Source organism: Tyto alba, unplaced genomic scaffold (assembly GCF_018691265.1).
Source record: "Tyto alba isolate M040663 unplaced genomic scaffold, T.alba_DEE_v4.0 Super-Scaffold_29, whole genome shotgun sequence".
Taxonomy (NCBI): domain Eukaryota; kingdom Metazoa; phylum Chordata; class Aves; order Strigiformes; family Tytonidae; genus Tyto; species Tyto alba.
In genome coordinates, this window is record NW_024881303.1 from 14,327,885 (window position 1) to 14,349,092 (window position 21,208).

The 21,208-nt window shown below is 43.7% G+C and overlaps 2 protein-coding genes across 8 annotated transcripts in view; one reads left to right on the plus strand and one right to left on the minus strand.

Annotated features, from left to right (window-relative positions):
- DEGS2 (delta 4-desaturase, sphingolipid 2) overlaps positions 1 to 12,701 on the plus strand; it is a 36,155-nt gene extending 23,454 nt beyond the window's left edge. Inside the window, exon 3 of the mRNA XM_042799025.1 lies at positions 11,102 to 12,701. Coding sequence (XP_042654959.1) covers positions 11,102 to 11,119 — 18 coding nt within the window. The 3' untranslated portion in view covers positions 11,120 to 12,701. The remainder of the gene's footprint in view (positions 1 to 11,101) is intronic.
- EVL (Enah/Vasp-like) overlaps positions 1 to 21,208 on the minus strand; it is a 134,420-nt gene that overhangs the window by 1,840 nt on the left and 111,372 nt on the right. For 3 of the 7 annotated variants that reach the window (XM_042799023.1, XM_032981721.1, XM_042799024.1), the window contains exons 4-11: positions 19,385 to 19,448; positions 14,931 to 14,992; positions 10,546 to 10,775; positions 9,776 to 9,897; positions 6,257 to 6,317; positions 4,170 to 4,236; positions 2,771 to 2,837; positions 256 to 322 (exon numbers count right to left, since the gene is read on the minus strand). In XM_042799023.1, coding sequence (XP_042654957.1) covers positions 256 to 322; positions 2,771 to 2,837; positions 4,170 to 4,236; positions 6,257 to 6,317; positions 9,776 to 9,897; positions 10,546 to 10,775; positions 14,931 to 14,992; positions 19,385 to 19,448 — 740 coding nt within the window. Of the gene's footprint in view, positions 1 to 255; positions 323 to 2,603; positions 2,667 to 2,770; positions 2,838 to 4,169; positions 4,237 to 6,256; positions 6,318 to 9,775; positions 9,898 to 10,545; positions 10,776 to 12,731; positions 13,596 to 14,930; positions 14,993 to 19,384; positions 19,449 to 21,208 lie in introns of all 7 variants that reach the window. The other 4 variants (XM_032981718.2, XM_032981719.2, XM_032981720.2 and 1 more) reach the window with 3 other exon arrangements.

Genomic DNA, 21,208 nt, shown 5'->3' on the forward strand with positions numbered 1-21,208 from the left:
AACAGCTATGTCTGCACTCCCAGGCCAAGGATGCAGAAGATGCTGGCATATTTATTTGCACATTTCTGTACAGACATCTTGCTCAAATAGCAGTGAGATTGTGCTCTCTTGCTGCTCACCAGCTAGCCCTTCTCTACGCACCTAGTTATAGAGGAAATCAGAAGACTGAACAGCTGTTTTGCTTGTACGGCGCATGCATGGGGGAAAATGGGTAGCTCTTCAAATCTCTTACGTGCGAAAGACCTTTTCACTCACCTGTTTCATTCGATCAAAATCTAAGGCATCCATAGCCACGTCATTGCTGCTGCTCACTGGCTTCATCCTTGAGAAAGGGAAGAAGAGCACAGAAAAGCCAGTAAGTTCCTTGCAACACACATGAAGCTACGCCCACCCGATGGTGTGGATGAAATCCACCCCAGCACAGGAGCACCTGTGCTGGAGCGCTGGACCAGAGGCTCCCTCTTGTGCCACTCGGGAGCGTCCAGCAGCTGGAGAGCAGCACTGCTCCCCTTTGCACAGCCTGACCCTCAAAGATGCTGCTTTGTCCTGTTGCAGGCATACTGGAGGGAGCGCAAAGACTTCACTGAAACTTTTTTTTTTTTGGTGTTGGGAGTCTCAATGATTTCAGACTAAACAATGCTGAGATGTCTTCAGGAGATGAAACCTGTTTAACAATGTACCTTATTACAGCATTTGCAATTTGCAAGCAAGATATCTGATTTTTCTCTCCCAGTCTGTTTTCTGAACAGCAACCCTGACTTGGCCACCTAGACTTTAATTGGGTGCTAAAGTAATAGCAGAATACAGGTTAGAAAAAGATTATAGGGAAAATAATAACCCAGTAATCCTTTTCTTGTAAGGCCTGACTGAGTCAAGTGGAACTTGCTGATAGCACTGTAATGCCCAGGCACTACTTCTTGACCCAGAAACACCACCAAACTGGTTGTAACGGATAGTATACCTGAGTGTTATCAGTCTTCCAGGATGGAAGTCAGTGGGCTGAACTCTGATGATGGCTGATAAAATAAATGAAGGAAGCAGAAGCTGCTTGACTTTCCCTTTTAATCAGTAACTCTAAAAAAATTCATAAATTAACCCTGATACATAATTTGTAAAAAAGGCTTCAAATGACTTTGCCATCATCTTTGAGCCCAAACCGGGGGCCGAAGGAGATTCTGTCACTCCTAAGGGTGCACCTGGTCTTACAACCCTTTCTTGAGCAAAATCTTAACATGTCTCCTACCATGTCACAGCTAAGCTGAGAGTTAAGACAGATAAAGATGCCATCAAACTGATCAGGAATGGAAACAGGTCACTGCTGGGAGCTTTTGAAACCTGCCCTGCCTCCCTGAAAAAAGTAATTTGAGCAAGCAAGACTGAGCACTACTCCAGGTGTTAAACTAGGAAAGGATTTTTTCCCACTTAACTCCTCCTCCTCCTCCAGGGATGGAATGGCATTATAGAAGACAGCTGGTGAAAACTTGATTGGCTGCCTTAAACAGCTCATGTTTCATTCTCATTTGCAAGGAGGAGTGGTCTTTCTGTATCTATTGGATACTCTCATGTATTTCCTAAAACAAACATGTCCCATTGGTTTTAGGAGAGCTGGAGAGATTATATTTTGCTCTAGTGACACTGGTACATCCCTCTGAATATTTGGGCAGGGCATATTCCAGCATCTTTAACATAGCAGCAAGTATGTGCAGATAGTTGCTACTGGCAACTTTCTCCCTGCAGACTATCAGCACTCACTGTCGTATATGTACTAAGGGACATCTCTCTGCAGTAACTGCTAAACATATGTAAGCCTGTGTTCTACCTCCTTATTCAGCTTATCCATCCATCTGAGTGTCCAGTACTGCAGTAACACTGGTAGTATTCAACCAGGACTGGAAGGAAGTCTCTCTTTAGCTGTCCAACATCAAATTTTATCTCAATCTCTGTGGGTAAGAACATGGGCGGTGATGCTGCAGCTTGGCTGTTCTGACTGACAGGACTTCTGGAGTACAACTTCAGGCTTCTTGGCGCTTGACACCTGCCAGCTTTTGTACCCCATATTTCTGAATGCCCTGTCTGTGGCTGGGCCTTTTTACAGCTTGATGTTATTAACTCACTGCACCAAGCTTTGCTCTCCTTTCTCATGCACCTACTGCAGTTGCATGGATAGTGGAGTAACTTCCCTTCGCCCAGTGGCAGACTCTTCAGATTGTTTCTGCCTTTGCTTTTGAACTTCTGCAGAGGTTGGACAATGAAAACTTCTCCTATTGGCAGAGTCATCCTGAACCTGCTGTAAAAAGATGCTCCAAAACCTGCCTTCCATGTGGCACAGCGTGCTGCCAAGCCCATGCCTCTGATTCATGAGCACGGATGCTTGCTTAACTGTGATTAACTTCTGTGATGCCTGTGCCCACCTGAGGCTTGTTCCATGGAACAAGCCTTTGACGTGACACACTCTACCTTCACACTTTGTGCAGCGACAGACAAAGCAGATTGTAAGAGAATGAGTAAAAGACGTGACAGAAGACAGACACGTTAGTGCTGAATCATGGGATTAGCCAAAGGACAACCCAAGATGGTTAAGAAGCCGGGCTGTTAGCCAGTACCTAGGAGACACGTGGGATTGTGTGGGGCTCTTAGCTTCACAGCTCTTCACCACTGATGGATTTCTACAGCAATGGAATGAAACGAGACATGAGTTGTGCACGTGCCATGGGGACAGCGTGACCATCCCGACTGCTCGCCAGCTGCAGGGACACCCCATGCAGCTCACCTAGAAAGTAATGAAGATACAGGCTTTTCAACAGAATTGCTCCTTTCCCATGGCTTCTTCCCAGAGTCTGGAAAACAAAAATGAAAAGTTATTGTTTATTATTTTTTCTCTAATGACAAAAATATCCCAAAGTTTATTGTCTTATACAGCTGCTTTCATTCAGTGAGGATGAGTGACTTAGAAAGATCCAGGAAAGTGGGATTGCTGAATGAGTGCAGTTGCCTACATTACAGAGAAAGCACTGGCAAAAATCTGCTTACTGATCCCTTTAATTAGGGACTGGATAGTTAAACAATACTAGAAAGACATGGAACTGGAACAGTAGGAGGAAAATCATAAATCATTTCTGTTAAGAAATACAGGCTAATTGCTGCAAGGCTTATTTTATTAAGTACAATACTTAATTATATTTTGAGTTAAAAAGTCTTAGGCTTTTTGTCTGCATAGTTGACAGAAAATGTGGGTGTATCTAAAGAAAGGCAGTGAGACCCTTACTATGCAAATCTCTACAGAGAATTTATTTAATGTTGTCTACATTTCTAACTCACAGAACATTCCCAAAAGCTATACTATATAACCCTTGTTACTGAAAATGCTTACTATGTTCCCAATCTCCTCCTGTGCAAAGAGTCTAAACCAAAGCAAACTTGAATAACACACAGCTTTACACACAAAGGTTTGCTCCTCTGTGAGGTCCTGAAGAGCTCTTTAAAAGAATTATGGGCACTCCCAGGAAATCTCTAGATCTCGTTCCTCATTTACATGCACCTTTCTCCTACCTTCTTCCCCTTCCCTTTCAAAGCACACAAATCACGGCTTTGTTCCAAAAGGAAGCTGGAATGGTTAAATACTTATTCCCTTGGGAGAGATTTCTTTTAGCATGTATGAAAGCCAAGGCTGACACAAGGATGAATCGGACTGGCTTGCAGCTTATCTACTCAGATACACTTATTTCAACTCATCATAGGAAAAACATGTTCTGGGGGCTCCTTAATTTCACCTAGTAACTCTCAAGATCAGGCTCACTGCAACAAGATAATAAGTTAAGGAAGGGTAACCGTTTGAGACCCAAACCTGTATAAACTGGGACAGCTACACTACCAAAAGTAAAATAGAATAGCTTTTTTCTCTTAGATGATTTAGGTGCACAATGTTGAAGACACAGATCCTCAGATACATGACTGGAGCCCGTTAGCTAAACTGGCTGTATTATCATTTTCTTGGCTGTGAAGCATATAAAATCACAATTTCTTGCGGAGTACAGTTTTTAAGACAATAGGTATTTGAGAATTTTTCTGTTAGTTACTGCTGCTGCACTCAGAAGTAGGACAAATTCAGAGACTAGAGGTGGCGGAGAATTCTAGAAGACAGCTACAGCACTGGTAGTTCAATTTAATACCTGAGGAATTTTGCTGCTGCTGGGCAGGACCTCGTGTACTGGGTGAAGGAGCGGTGCTAGCGTCATCCTACAAAGAGAAAAACGGGACAGTACTGAATTCTGGGGATGAAGCGCAGAGTCCTTTTCTACTCTGGAGACCAGCTGCAGCACAGGTGGTACAAAAGCAAGTTTCCTCCAAGCAAGGCCAACAGGCAGTACTGCCAAGGTACGGGCTCAAGCCCATTTAAACTTTAACCTTTCACTCCCTTTAGCACGGTAAAATACATCCTTTTTATTTTTTGCTAATATGGACACCTTTTCATGATTCCACTCCCATCCCTGTATACCAAACCAGGCTGAATTATCACTCTGAAGTGTTGGCTGCTGTTGTCTAAATACAAACCATGCGTTTCCCAAATTTAGAAACTCTCTGTGATATGGATACTGAGCCATCTGAAGGAACAGTAGGTCAGATCCCAGCCTTTTAGCCCAAGACAGCCACTGGTATCAGTGACAGTAGTCCAGGTACTAACAGAATGTAACTAAATCAATCAATACTCCTTCTAAGTAGAAAATTAAACACTACATCACAGATCTGAACTCTTTTCTTCTGGGATTTATATATGAGAGATCATAAAACATTCACCCATATATTTTACATGTCAGTATTATTTAGCAGCTCTCAAAAAACCCTCAGGCAAAGCATTAACTGTGCACTTAAAATGGAATTGCACCCAGTTTGACAGAAGATACACCCACCACAAAGTGTACTCAAGATACACGTTAAACAGATGTTCTCTAAAACACCTTTCTAAACAGTTTGGTGCTATTGAAAAGTTTGATTTGGGATATAAACTAATGCAGAGCTTCAAGGAGAGAGAAGACAGCAGAGGTTGAATAATTAGAAGCTAAATGGTGCTTTTCATCTCTGAGTGTATGGTTCAAAACCAGCTTTGGGGCAAGATTAAGAGCAATGGTTGCACAGTGGGTTCAATAGGCAAATTCCATGCTTGAAGCATCCCTTGAGGAACATGCAAAAAATAGCTGCTTTTCTCCTTAAACAGGGCAAAGTGCTTATTCCTGCTGTTGCTACAAACCTTTCAGACTGGGGCGAGACCTACATCATCTGAATGGATTTCGTACTGAGCAGCTGTTACTTTGTCTCTGGAAGGAATATCTCCATATTCCAAGTGATATGAGGCACACATGATGCTTTATGAAGTTGCAGCCATGGCAGAGAGCCTTCATGAGGGTACTGGCTAGCCACAGGAGTGCTGTATGAACAGCAGCCCAGAAAGGGACACAGCATAAATCCTGTCCTCTCTTGAAACTGGAAAGATCTCCCATGCTTTATCAGTTCAGCGGGTAAAAAAAGTGTTTTAATTTGCATGTTGAACTCAGAATTGCTGCATCAAATTCAGTGAAAAGACTGAGTCAAATCAAAACTCTTCTTTAATTGCTTTTGTGGACAACATACAGACAGAACAGTTAAAACACAAATGAATCAGTTATCCAAAGTTGTCCAAATTCCATCTCATTGCAGTGTAAATATCATGAACACATATTTTAACTTTCGAATGGTCCAATGGTTAATACACTGTTTCTCCTTCACCCCTCCAGAGACATGTTTTATGTGCACTCTGGAGGCTAAAGTGAGCGGATTCTTGCTTTGCATGGAGGTTGGCAATCCAAAGTTATACCACATAGTTGATGATCCACTTCAGCTTAGCTGAAGCTGTAAATTTAAAATAAGAAACACGAACTTGATCTCAAGTTGACTTGCCAGAAGGTTCAATGCATCTTCTTAAGGAACAAGAATCTACTATATCCTACAACATTTGGATCAGACCATGAAAAAGCACCTATTAACATGGTTAAGACAATACCTCACCTATGAATAAGGCAGCAATTCATGTTTATAGGGTGCTGTTCCCAGGAAAGGTGGAATCAGTTACATTTAGCTTTTGACTGAATCTGCAAATCTATTCCTGGATCAGCACTGCTTGTCATTGCCTGCCACACACAGTGAATGAGCACAGGACTTCGGCTTGCAAGGCAGCACATCAACATATTTGCAAGAGCACAACAGCGAGGAGTCTTTCACTTACGTTTTGGCTTTCCTCTTCCTTTCTGTCAGCTGGCTTGTCTGACTGCGATGCTGCTTTCCTCCTTTGCAAAGGAACATGAGATAGGACACACAGTCAACCCTCTAAAAACACATCCTTCACGTGGGAAGGCTGATTCAGGCTCTGGTGGGACTTATTATTTACTTAGTTCATCCTAGGGAATGCAACAAAAGCTGGATGTGTTCGGTTGTGTGGGATTGGGGTGGAGGTGAGGAATCCAGACCTCAGTGATATGACTCAGGGAGAGGGGCAATATTATGAGGTGGTGTTTAACAGAGGACCACAGGGTGCAGAGCACAAGGACACGTGTTGAAACGGAGGGAAGAAATGCAGCTGAGTGTGAAACTGGGTGCAGAAGGGATGTCTTCTCTCTAGGGCTCAGGAAGTGGTGGCTCCTACGTCCCACACAGAAGGAACCTAAACCCCCACAGGGCTTTCTGAGGACCAACCCAACCCCTGCAGGTGGCTCAGGTGGGTACTGCAGTGACAACACTGTTCTCAGCCTGCTCCAATATAATTCTGACAACTGTCCTATATCCCCTCATCCCTGTTCCCACCCATAGAAAGGGCTGTGGCAGTGCTCCCACATGATGGGAAGACAGTCAGAAAAGCCCTTCAACCCAGGTCCATCTTCACCAGGAAAGATTGGGCACCATTCTGCTCAGCCAAGACCCCTGCTCCCTTCAGGGTGGGAAAGCTCTGGCTGGAGACTAGGTGTCAGGAAACAAGTGCACCAGCCTGGGTTTTCAAGTGCCTTTGGTGAGTGACAGGAGATTATTGCTGTGGCAAACCCAATTCAAAGGCAGCAGAGCTCCTGAGCCCTGTAGTCCCAGGACTGGTAGTGTTGGTGGTGCCTACAGAAGTTGAGTGAGGACCTAAGATCCTCACTCTGTCCTGCTTCCCAAGGAGAGGCAAAACTCTCCGAGAAGCAAGTGGCAAAGAGCTGCAATCCATCCACTGGCGCAATCGGACATGAGAGTAAACAAAGATGTTGGTTGTTTAGCACTGAAGAACACATGGTAAAACTTCTTGGGTGTTAGCCACACTGGTTGAAGAAAACCAAATTCTTGATTTTCAATCCCTATTTAAGGTCTAAACAGTAGTCAAATGTGCCAGATACTGATTATCTAGACACCCAATTTCCCATTTTAAACAATCAGAGGAACTCCAGCTCTAATCTCCACATGGATTTTCACTGTAATGATCCTTAATCCTTATCTACCTGTGAACACTACCCTTAGCAGATGTTTTTTAAAGCACCAATATGACAGGTTTTTAATTTAGTCTTGCTTCTGAAGTGGACAAAATTAATCTCACAAAAATAAAAAAAATCCTAAGTGGCACTTACAAAGGCTTCTGAGTTTCAAAACAGTGCCACAGGTTTGTCAAAGGATTTTTTTTCATATCACTGGCAAAGAAAAGCCTCACTGGATACATAAATTGGAGGATTTGATGCAAATTTGACAAAAAATCAGAGGACTAAAACATGCATGTATCTGGAAAAAATTCTGTGGGAATTATTTCCAGATATTCAACTGCATTAATAATTTTATTAGATCAGTAATAATTTTTATAGTCTTTCTCTAATATTTACTTGATTCTTCTGAGGAAAAAAGGTTATAATGATTACAAACCTGAGCGAGGGAAGTATTTGCCAGGGTGAGAGACCAGTGTTAAGATTTATGTCCTGCAACAAACGTAACTGGGCTGGAAATGATAGCGGTTTGTAAGATGGTTCATTATTCTGTTTGCACATCAATCCTGAAGCAAAGGGTTGCTCTCATGGGGGCCACTAAATCTAGAGATTTTATACCACCTGGACTCTCAGAAGCATTTTCTTCTGTTACTTACCCAGCATTAGACACATTCCCTGTTTCTGAGCATGTGGTTTTCTGCTCAGAAAGGGCCCCTGAGATCCCATGCTCATCATTCAGTGATTCCTGTATTGAACATGCTCAGTTTAAAAAAACATCTTTTTACCTCCTGGCTACTAGCTCGGCAAGAGTAACCTAAAACACAGTGACAGGTTCTTTCCTTTCTCTATGTCATGACACATAAAAAGGGCTTTGCAGCCAAAAGAAGTCCTCTCAGTATCAGTTTAACAGCATGTGCCCAGATTGCACCCTTAACTGACTTGTGTATTTCCAGTCACTTCCATGGCTTTGTGAAGCAAAGTTTAGGAAACAATTCTGTTGCTGTCAACTCCTTGGGAAATGATTTGCAGCTCAGCTATTTTCAGAGTAGGGGCAGCATGGTTGGTGCTCACAGCAGGACAAGTGCTTTTGTTAAGACAGTGAGGGGATTCGACCCTGAATACCTGAAAACACCATATTCCCACTGCCAAAAGCCATACTGGAGTACATTTTAGACTAGAACCACAGAAATTTATAGGATATCTATATCAAAGTATATGAAATGTCCATTTAGCTCGCTTGCTTGAACAGAGCTAGTTATCCCAGCATCTAGTCACCAAACCTTACTTTGCTTATAGACATCTTCCAGTTCAGCAGGGACAGTCTTGATACGTATTAGCACAAAATAGATCAGAAGGTGAACCAGTAAATAACTATTAAACTATTTTAATTCTGAAAAGAGAAAAACTGATCTATTTGTTATTTTACACTGCTTATAACTTTTTATAGTGTTGTGTATTTATTTAATGCTTTCCAAAAGATTACATCCACAGTCCATGTTCAGAATTCCTTCTGAAACAACCAGGACATGGAGCAAAGTTGGTATTAGACCCTCTGAACTGGTTTTATCCTGGATAACATTACCTTAAATCTCCATCTCTGTGCACTATGCAATTGTAACTACTCTTCATTATTTTACTCATCCTTTTCTTTCAGTATTCCTAAATTTAAAAATCTTTAGAGCTAAAACCAAAACATTTAACACTAGGAACTTGGGAGTTACAGTCTGACAGAACATTACTGATGGAATCAGGGGGAAAAGAAAAAGCAAAAATAATTGGAATAACTGAGTGCCTTTTAACAGCTGGTAGCTTGATATATCACAGCTTGTTTTAGTGGAAAATAAGTTGGCTAGACTATCTAAAACACACTGAGAATCGATAATAATTTACCTGCCAAGATGTTCTCCTTTTATTGCACTTCTGTTTATATTTTTGGGCCCAACATCCTGAATGTGCTGTATAAAGAACGATTTGTCTAAGCTCCTCTAATAGTTTACTCTTTCTGAAAACAGTAATTTTGAAATAGATCTGGTAAAATAGCAAAAGCCCAGAGGACATATTTATCACTTTGAAGGTTACCACACTGCAGGATTTGCTACAGCAGCTAAACTCTGTCATGTATCATTGATGCACCACCTACACTTTCATACTAATGGTCAGGTGATACCAGCAACTAACACCTAGGCAGGACCCGTCAAATTGCAAAGAAACACCAAAGTGACATTGCTAACCAAAAATAACAGCACCTAGTTCCACAGTTTGCTGATGAGCTCACGCTAGTGCTTACCTGAAGTCTAAGTACAAACCTTTTTGCCAGTAATTTATTCATTTCTTCCATTAGTCCTCCTCCACCTCCTCCGCTACTTGTTCGATTGGCATCACTCTTAGAGACCCCACTGGGGCTGGACCCTCCTGAACCGTCTTCTGGCTTAAGACAGACATCAACATTGGAATTAATTAAAAGTTTAATTTACAACCACATCCTTAATGATTAGTTTTCTGAATTATTAGGAACATCAATCACAATCATAGCCCAAAACCAGAGATAGGATGTGTTCTGCATTGGGAAGAAGACTCACATGGACCTTATTAAAACCAGGAACAGTCTGGGTAAGGCAAATACATGGGCAAATGATGAAAAAAACCTACAGTGCTGTTTGTTCATGATGATGTTTATGCACGGTTATACAACCCTCACCTAAGTTGACACCTATTGACGTGAGGCCTCATCTACACTGGTTTTTGTAAGCATGGTGCAGTTTTAACCACTTATAATGACTGAAAACACTAGCGGACAGTACAATGGTAGGCTTTGCAGAAGTAATGAAATCCTGGCAACATGAGAACTTGCAGCCATTTGCTAATTAACATTTTCTGAAGAGCAGAAATTCTACCAAACGTTTCCTGCTCAGCTTTGTTTGCACTACAAACTCACACTTAAAAGTTCACCTAATGGTCAGCTGAGGCGTGTTTCACCATGTTTCACCCTGGATTTGCAGGCCATTACACCAAGCTGCGCCAGGCTCCCCCGCAGCGGAGAAGAACCCATCGGGGAGTCCCGGTGCCACCTCCTTACCCGTTGAACTCTCCTTAGTTTGGCACCAGCCAGAGCCGCTGCGAGCCCTGACACTGACCCATCTTCGGTGCCAGCCCCTTGGCCAGCGCCTGCTGGCAGTGGCGGCGGCGGGGGGGGCGCAGCTCCCATGGGTGGCGGAGGGACCGGGGGGGGTGGCGGAGGCGGGGGCCCCCCGGATGAAGCAGGGATCACAGCGGCACCACTGGGATGACCAGGTGGAAGTGTTGGGCCTGGAAGGCAGAGAACATGAGTTAGACCTGAAGCACGATCTCCTCCAGCCCGTACAGAAGGTCACGTTCCCGCTCCCAAGGCCACGACCTGACTGCGTGATGAGTGATCAGTGCAAGGAAGCACCAAGCCCACAGAAGAACGGGAACGGTGGTCGTATCAGTGGTCGGTTCGCTACAGTTGTGTCCTCCTGTGAGACCCTGCCACTGATAAGCTAGCTTTCTCCCTCCTCTTCTCCCTGGTTGGGCTAGTGTTTTATGCTGTGCCAAAACCAAAACACAGACAACACTTCCCAATTCATAAGTGGCATTTTCTGCTTCTCTCACAGCTTTTTACATGGAGGTAATAAACTACATCAGCCAAACCTGTGGACTTCACTTAACATCAGCTTTTCACCAGAATTACCGGCTGCAGCGACATCCTTCTTTCTGTTGAACAGAAGGTGTGTGGCTTCAGCTGGTCCTGCAAAATAATGGGGGGAGACTCCAGCTCCAAGCACCCCGAGGTTCAGCAAAGCTCCCCGAAGCAGCAGCCTGTTGGAGGGGCTGATGGTGGGTAACTCCGTTGCAGTGTTTTGCCTGCCTGTAACGGGTCAGTTGAACAAATACACCTCTCCAAGGGTATTTCCCCACGTTACGCTCTCAGAACAGGCTGCTCCTGATATTTAATCACAGGTTCAGTTGTTCAGTAAGTGCTATTGTGCAAGACAGGTGGGTTTTGACTGGGGAACATTTGGAAACTGTATTTAACATTAGCAGTCTGGTTTTCTTACAGTACTGCCTTATTTCTGTGGTTACTTCTGTCATTATTTCACACTCCCAATTCCATTCTTGAAATGAACCATAGCTGCTATTAGAAATACTTTAAATGTTTCAAGCTCTCTTTGGTTCACAAACATAATAGCTAGTAATTCATTGTGGGTACAGTTAATTGTAATTGCAAAACTACACCCACCTAATTAGAGGCCAGCCTGAGGCAAAAATTGAACAGAGTCAAAATAATGGACTGATGTGAGTTTAAAATAACTTTATTGAACTAAGTGGATTTCAAGGACTTATATCAGCTGAAGGACTGAGCCTCCAGTGGTTGCTGTAATATTTTTAGCAGAAAGTGAAAGGAAATGTCTCAGTTTTCTTCCTTTTCTAGGCACATCAATTAGGCATTATATGTGGTTATAAGCAGGAATGGATCCAAGTCACAAAACGTATGATCTGAATTGCAAATAGGCATCACTTGTAACTGTTCTAACTCTGCAGGCTTTAGATGAGCACTAGAAATCAAGACCATATGCAAAGTGGCAGACCTAAGCTCTTGATCTGCCTGCAATGAAAAAGGTTTGCTGGAATAGTTATAGTGACAAGCCCTCAACTATAAACGTAGTTCATACCAGGAAGAGAGTTTTTAGAATGAAATAAATTACACAAGCACAGGGGATTCTGGGTAACTATAACAAAATCCATGTTCTATCTTTTGCTGCTAACAGAAATACCACTTAAGAAAAATAATAAAAATCACAACCTCTACCAGTATTGCCACACAGACAACAAGTCTACCGCAGACCTGGCCTCCAGCTTCAGAAGAGCCCATCTGCTATGTTTGGACCAGCTGAAAATAGGCTTTCTACGAAGCTCCCTGCCAAATGCAATTTTGTTCTGCTGAATGATAAAAATTTCCTTCTGGGCTAATACAGTAAGAATATGCATTACAATAACCCAGCTACAGGGCCTTGGTCCTGTGATTTTTGCTTTTTGGCTTGTTTTTTGCTCAGAAGGCCCCTGAACCAGTCCTAAGTGATTTTGATACTTTTCCACCTTGGTTTCAGAAATCACATAGAGCAGGAGTAGCCTTGTGTCTCTCTGCCCTTTTTCTAGCAGTCACAGGCAGTGTCAACGGGGCTTTTAAACAGCTGAAAGCTAAGGCTTTATACAGGTTGCAGCTCATTCAAAATCAGTACTTACTCAAGTGGGCAATGGCTGATGAAGTCAGGTAAGGAGGGGTCCTCCTGGGCATAGTCACCTCAGACACAGCAGCGTAAGGGAGAGTCAATGGAAGACAGTGTGACATGGGCTGATACCACTGCTGCGGAGGATGAGATGCTGGATGGGAGGATGGGAAGGAATCCTGGCCAAAGGAGCTGGGGGGGCTGCCGATGGTGGGCAGTGGGGAGGAGGGTGCAGCTCCTAGGTGTGGAAGGAAGGACCCATCCACACTTTTCACTTGGGTTCCACAGGGGCCTGAAGTAATTTGTTCTTCAGGATGGCCATTCAGAGGTACGTTTTCCGAGGTCTCCTGGCCTGCTTTATCTGTGGGTCCCTTGACCCTGTCAAGCAGGACAGGAATCACAGGCAGGATGGTGGGACCACGTGGCTGCAGAACATCACCCCTCTGCAGAAGTGGTGCTTTTGTGGTGGAGGAAGCAGAAGACCAAGGAGGACATGAAAGAGAAGAGCACCTGAGAGGCTGGAGAGAGGCAAAGGGAAAGTGGGAAGGATGGGGAGGTGGTAGAGACAGTGAGGTTCGCCTGACGCCTGGCGTTATGGTCCTGTGGTTTGGCCAGGCTGGAGGGGAGGAACCAGGGACTGTTGGCAGCTCGGAGGCTGAGTGCCTGTGCAGGAGCTGCGGGGTCTCTCTGGCTCTCTGCAGGGAGCTGAAAGAGGATTGACTAGTGGGCTCGGGGACAGCGGATGCTGAAGAGACAGCGCTGGCATGAGATGGTGGTGAGGGCACTGCACCAGAGGCAGGAGTACCCCAGTTACTGCAGGTGGGAGGAGGAGGCTGGGGCTGAGAGCGGGGAGAGCACACGCTTATCTGAAGGGTGGAAACTAAAAGAACAGAAAAGACAAATGAAAAGAATAAGATGGCTATGCGGCAAGGAATGAAACCAAGGCAAAGCGGAACGGAGAAAAAGGAACCGTGAAGTAAACGCAAACAGAAACTCAAACAAAGCAAAGAGGAGATGGTGCAGGCATTGGCTTGGGGGTGTCCAACCCTCGACAGAACCGGAGGGCTCTGCAAAGGAGGACCCTGGCAGCACGGGATGGGCTGTGTGCTCCCCCAAGGGCTGTGTGGAGCAGGACCCTGGCAGCACAGGATGGGCTGTGTGTGCCAGTGCCAGTGCGGCTCCTCCAAGCCCCATGTAAATCAGAAACAGGATCGCAAGCATCACTCTTGCATCAGGGGCAGCTGCAGGGGACGTGCTGAACACAGCAGTGGCCAACTCGTAGCCAGGGCAGGGACAGCCAGAAGCCCCCAGGAGCCACGTCTCGCTGCTCGTGGACGCCGAGGCAAGATTTTGGCTATGTTCCCTATGCAGAATAGCACACAAGAACCTCTGCTGAAACAGAAACTCCTATTGCTGACTAAGGTATGTGTGTATGTCTCAGCTGGTTTCAAGTAAAAAACTAAAAAGTTGTAACAGCTGAGGAAAACCATTTTACTTATGTGGCCAGATTAACTGAAAAATCTTCCCCAAAACAAAAGCCGAAACACAAGATGGCCATCTTGGATTGCTTGCTCTGCCTTCTTTCAGAGAGGCAGACATACTTCGTAGTTATAAGCTATTCCTGTCGTCTCTTCTCTCAGCTTAGTGCAATTTAATATGCCATAGAAGATTTTCGTAAGCTCATTAAATATATATATTTTTTCTATTAAGCTCACAGAAGACTCCTTGCTTCATGACCACAAAATCCCCACCGATGAGCATCTAGAGCTATATTCTCCTCTGCGCTGCAGTTTATTTGTGCTGCAGAGTGATGGGGAGTGCCTGACCTTACACATCCAGCACATCAACCCATTTGTGCTGACATCCCCTGGAAACACGAAGTCACTTTTGAAATGGCTGTGCTAGCTGGCTGACCTTGTGGCTGTGAAAGAACCATGGCCAGGTCCCCTTGGTACGCCTAAAATCCCACTCAGCTGTACACGTTCCATCAAGTGCAAAACCTGCCTAGCTCCACCTGCATGCCCTGGGCCTGAGCCTGCGAAACCACACAACCATCCCCAAATGCATGTAAGTCTCTAGCTAAAAAGGCTTTAAAATCTAAACATAACTATAACCGCTTTCAGCAGTCTAGCTCTTGTATAGCACCAAGCAAAACCCAACTACAGCTAGAGGAGACAAACAGGGAGAGACTGTATCTGCTTGGTTTGATACGTGCCTGTGGTAGAGGTTCTTCTTTCCAGAGATTCCTGGCGCTGTTGCTGTTGCTCCATCACTTGTCTAAAATGGTAATGAAAAGACCCTTGGTCATTATGCATTCTTTATAGTTTTAAGTAAAAGCTTTACACACTGGAAAGCACTCAAGCTGTATGTCTTGGGTGGTGTGAGCCAGTCCCTCACAGAAATGCTGATCTTGTGAGATGGAAGTGGGTTTGATTTCGCTCACCCTGGCCACAGTGGTGCCACTGCACGCCTCGGGGGGTGTAACCAGGACAGGGCCCCGCGCCTGCCCAGCAATACGGGGGATTAAGATAACTCCTCAATGGGCTCTGCCTGGAACAGTCCGTGCCCAGGAGAGCACACCAACCACACGTGTCATTAGCCCCGAGTGCATCAGCATTGCAAGGAAAGCGTAAGGGGCATCTCGCATAAAATGACGCCGTCCTGAGTCTTTTATGGATCAGGAGCCCAAAGGACTCGTAGCGAGACTGAAAACGTAACGAAGCCTGACCTGGGTTTAGGTGCTGCCTGTACACCCCCTGCTCTGCCCAGTGGCCCCGTGGGCACTGGGCGACCTGGGTGCCGGCCTGCCCGCAGGGACGGCCACCGCTGCTGCTCACAGACTTGCTCTGCTGCTTTTTTGGCACCTTTCCTCCCGGGAGCTGCCAGCTCCCGCTCTGCCCGGGCCTGGTGCCTCGCAGGGAAAGGCACTGCCTCCCCTGGTGTCCCACAGGGAAAAGCCTGCTCCCGGCACTGCTTCCCAGAGATGTGCAGTTCCCAGGGCCTAGCAGCAGAGGTCTTCTCTCACATGCCATATTGCTGCTGCAGAAAGAGCGGGCACCGGGCCCTGCCACCAACCCCCCCCGGCATTTCTCTTGTTAAAAAGATTGATGGCTGAAAACTAGAATATTTGCCAGGCTTTTTGCCATGTGCATGGATGTGGACTGAAGATTGCAACAATACTAAAACACAGCTCTGAAATTACCTCACTGAAGCACTTGGTAATAAGGTTTATTATAATTTTCTGCCACAGTTTCTAGGCCAAGTTTGCCTTGAATTTGTTCCGCATATGTTTGGGCCAGTCTTAACTGCATAGAGATTTCTTTTTTCTGCAACAGCTTTACTTCATGGTCTGTGCATTAAGCCAAGCTTAACTGTAAGCAATGCTTCTATTTTCACTCCTTATGTAATATTTTAGAGAGATCTCCCTGTTATATTTTCACTTGTACTTTCCCAAGTCTGTAATTTTAAATAATTCTATCTTATTTACATACCAATAGAGTCCACAAAAATAAAGTTACAATATGTAGGAAAAAAAGAATGTCTTAATTTGCAAAACAAATTTTCCATATTTCAATTCTAATTCAATAGATGGGAAGGGAAAATCCTCAAGTTTGCTGTGGAGCGATCAATCCTAAACTGGTTTTATGTTCAAGACATGCAATCTATTGAACACAGGAGATTTCTGGAAAGCTGTTACAGGCATCTGATAAAATTATTGTATGTGCAAAGGGGAAACAGTTTTGAGGAATATTCTTAGCTGGCTGATTCAACTGGTTTCATTTAAGCTATGACAATTTAAACCAAATAAATAGAATTATTTTCTTCAGTACATATCCTGACTCTTATTTGATAGTTATGGTCTGAAAACATACACAACAGCATCAACTGCATTGCTAAAATTTCAATTGTGAACACACGTACTAAAAATTTCATAAAGCACACTGTCCTCTATGATAGCTTGGCATTTATTAGCAAAATTTGATGATGAGGAACAACTCAACACATATATTTTCTTTAACCTGGGGGAAACTCTAGGTTTATTTGGAGGACAGACTTGGAAAACTCCAGCCTGACAGACCAGGTAACAAATAGGGGTAAGATGTCTCCACGTCATTAGAGCCGCTGCAGAGCAGATACAGGTGCCAGGGTGCTCCCCAGAACAAGGGTCAGCCACCACCATTTTAAGGGTTCATGCCAGTCCTGTCTGCCTTTGGGCAGAAGCACTTTATATGTGCCAAGTACATCCTCCCACATGTGCTAAAAAGAGAAGTTCTTACACTTTTAGGAAGTCAAATATATTCCAGTGGAACTAAATAAAGACTGAGATTGGCAAGAGGATGCTTAAGGACTATGCAAGGAGTAAAGTACAAGAGGGGACAAATTACACTCTGACTTAAAAATATATTTTTTAAACATTTGTGTAAAGGTCTCTAAAAAACCTTGTAAACAGACACATTTGCAGCATAGTTACCATAACTTCATTTCCCTGCCTGCTTATAAGATGTTCAAAAAAAGCTAGGCCTAAAATTAGGTCTGCTCTACGCTGAAAGAACGCATCAGCATAATTAAAGCTGAAAATCCTCTAGTGCAGATGCAGTAATATCTAAGTGCATCTACTGCCATAGCTTATTCCAGTGCAATGGAGCAAAAGAAGCTTTCCCAGAAACACGTGCCCTGTAGCAGTCAAATAGTACCTACCCAAAAGGCTTTTACTGTCTCTAAACAAAAACCAGTAAGATATATTTTTTTTCTAAGGCAGTTAGGCAGCTCACATTTTAAATGTACAGACTAGACACCTAAATTTTAAGTCTGAGTTACATATGGTCTGAAGAATCACTGATTTCCACTGGTTAAATGAAGAGCTGGATCAAGTCTTTCAGCCAGGTGGTGGGGACAGACGGCATCCCCCCTGCGTCTGGATGATCGGGAGCTCTCCTCTGACCTTTATGATAGCTCTGCTATTCCAAAGTAAATCTTACAAATTTTGAATGAAATATCATTATCTGCTGACCTATTTAATGGTCATATATAAATCCCTACTAAATCTTAGGCCATTCAGAGTTATTCATAAAGGCACAGGGAACCAGTTCCCCTACAATTTCCTTACAGTTTTTGTAGGAGGAAAGAGAGAATCCTAAGGATCTACCATAGCCTGTGTAAGGGTCTTTTCTAAAATGCCCTATACGTCATTTTGTATAGGGACCAGTCAGACCAGTAGCCCTGGAGCATCAGTGCAAACAATATACTGCAACATTTCATCTCTGCTGATCCAAGAGCGTGTGTTATTAAGCTACACAACCCACAGGGTTAGTGCAGTCCCTGGACCCTGCAAGGGGGGCCCTTGCCTGCTTCCAGGTTGCACCTGCAAATGAAGGCAGGGTCCCCTGAGCACCTGTCATGTCAGACCAACATGCAACACCTTTGGCAATGAACTGTCCCTGCTGCTCTGGTTCCACTAAAGTTCTTACAAACTTATTTATTAGCTGAACCAACCATTGGGCCAAGTCCTCTGGATGGCTAACTGTGCTCTTGCTGATTATCCTCTAATTACAGAAGCAAACGCAGACACTTTATTTAAGCAATGCCAGTGCCAAACCTGGGGCAGCCAACACGTCCTGCTGATTTCTGTACTCCAGCACACTCCCAATGAAGTGAGGCTCACCAGCTCACAGCTACACGTGTTATGGCAGAATATTCTGCTGTGTTTCTCATACAGTAGGAGAAACACACTTGCAGAGAGCAGTAATATGGGGAACAAAGGTGGTGTTTTGTGTGCACAAGCCTGTAACTTCAATAGGGAAGCACAAGCCTGGCTAAGCAGTGCTGCTGGCGTGGACACCACCAATGGCAGGCAGATAGATCACAGCTCTGACAGCACGGACCACAGCCAGACTAGAAGACCTTGTCCAGAATGGGACAGGTATGTGTTATTCTTAGAGAAGGAAGCTGAAGATACTACTGCTATTGGGATTTCTACTGCTGCTACAGGAATCTTGGCTGAATCAGCAAAGCTGAAAAGATATGGGCCTCGTAATTTGATTAGAGATAAGCATATGAGGAGGACAGGTACTCCTGCTCACCTTCCCTCTGATGTCAAGGAGATCAGTCCCAGTGGCTATAGAAAAGGCCATGTGTTATAACGGCACTGAGCGTAGACATATGTGTAAAGGTGAAGGCTATGAGTTTACATTTTCATTTGTTATCCTGGTTTAGAGCAAAACATCCATAAAAGGAACAGCACATGATATAGGAAGTAGCTATATGCAAAACAGGCCTAAACTATTACTGAGGGTGTATATGGTCCGTCAAATGCTCCCTGGGCAATATGTCTGTTAACTGCCAGCAGGTGATCCAGAACAGGATAAGTTTAGGTTTTCTTAATGTGCTTGAGAAACACACACTCAACAAATTACTTATAAGCATGTTTTGTCTTTAACTCTGAACATCAGTACACCTCACACTTGCCTTTGAGTAAAAGGTTTACCTAGGGCTTCAGTTCACTTCACCGTTTAAAAAGTCATTACAGAATCACTAGCAATAACTACAGAAAACTCAGATCAGCTTTAATTAGGTACAAGTAAAAAGAACAGTGATTACTGGTGAGCAAGGACTGCACATTCACCTAAGTTTCAAACCAGAACTCTACCATAACTGGTTAACTCCACTTACCTTCTCTGTGCTTCCATCTCATCTGGAGATGGCCCATTCTGGACCTGGCGCTGGGCAGCTGGACCTACAAAAAACATGAGTGAATGCTATTAGGAAAGCAAATGCAGCTGACTTTTTCAAAGAAGTGCCACTTGAATTATTTGTTTCTCCATCTTACTACGACAGAAAACCCACAAGCATTATTGCCCTCTGTTTGCTTTATTATTTTTTACCTCATTTTTTCCTATTAGACAACTCATCACCTCCTGTAAATTTGTAGTCTCAATGGGAGAATCCAATGGCTAAATGTGTCAGCAGATTTGTTCAGAAACTTGGCATCGTGGTAGCTGTAGACCACATACTAATTCCTCAACGAGGGTGAAGATCCATAGTGTTGCAAAAGACGTTCTGTGGGAAGACAGTCCATCACACTGGGATGCATTTCTAGCTTCTACAGGGTTCAGATCTAACCTCCTTGGATTATGCTGTGCTTGCACAATAATCTAACCACAGTTAGAGCACACATGCTCACAAACTAACTAGTGCTGCTCTGATGCTAAGCTGGCATCAAGAAGCTACCTGGTGGAAGGTGCAAGGAGAAGCAAAATTAAACAATCCTTTCACAAAGGTGGCTTTTCTTTTTACAACACTATCAGTCTTCTGCTTCTGCAGGATCCACATCAATTTGAGATTCCACTGGCATTTACCAACAAAATCCAAGTACACGTGTCACCATTTAAGTCACATCTCCTTTCTTGACTCTGATCATTTAATCTCTGTTCTTGGACATTCAATCAAACACACTGACACTATATGACATTTTCAGAATGAAATAATTATTCTGAAAATAAAAATAATTGTTGGTAACATAAGCTACAGTGGTCTTGCATTCGGTGGAAGGAGGATTGTTTCATTGATTTGATGAGATGGGTTTCAACTGGGACTAAACGGATAAGAGTTCTATTAAATGCAACAGCAATTTTCCAGATAAACAGCACTGAGAAATAGATCAGTTATATGCAGGAAATTATTATGCCTACCTTGTTTTATTTTAGCTCATTTTCATCCTTTTAAATGTTATCCAACAAGACCAAATCAGAATTAAACACTTACAAACCCAATTATGTCACTCACAAATTGTTAAGGATATTTCTTTCAATTTTCTTTATATGGTTCTGCCAGGCAGAATGTCATCTGAAAACAAATTTAGAAAGTATGACTGCGTGAAAACAAGAAAGATGGCAGAAATGCATCGCAGTCAAAAATTCCAGAGTGTTGACTGACGCTGATGAAATTGTGCATATTTTTGAAATGTGTAAGCAGTAGCATTTGCAGAAAAGGAATGTGGCACTTTCTGAAAATTGGGTCCATATATTCCAGTTCTGGATATCTCACAAATGGAGCCAGTGACAACCACTGACATTTAAAAATATCTTAGGACTGGGTATAAAGTGAAGACAGTTCACTTCTTTAATGTCTCACAACTGACAACTTAATATTGTTTGTCACAGGCCCTTGGCAAGCTATTTAGACAGAAAAGCTACGTTTTGTAAAGATCACACGAGATAATGAATGGAGGGGTGGAGAGGGTGTTTCTTTTGGAAGCAAGCCTCAGGAAAAAACTCAGCAGGTATTTGGGAAGGACAGAGCAGGAGGCCCACGTGTAGGGAGTTTAAGGTGTAACAAGGATGCTGTATTACTGAGTGAACACTTGTACTGTGCATCTTCACCACTGAAGTGAAAGAAGGCCAGAGCTACCCCTGAGCAGCAGTTAAAGAGTGAATTTAAGCTTCTTCTGAACACAGCAGGAGGATAGGTAAGGTCCCATCCCCAACCTGTGGAATT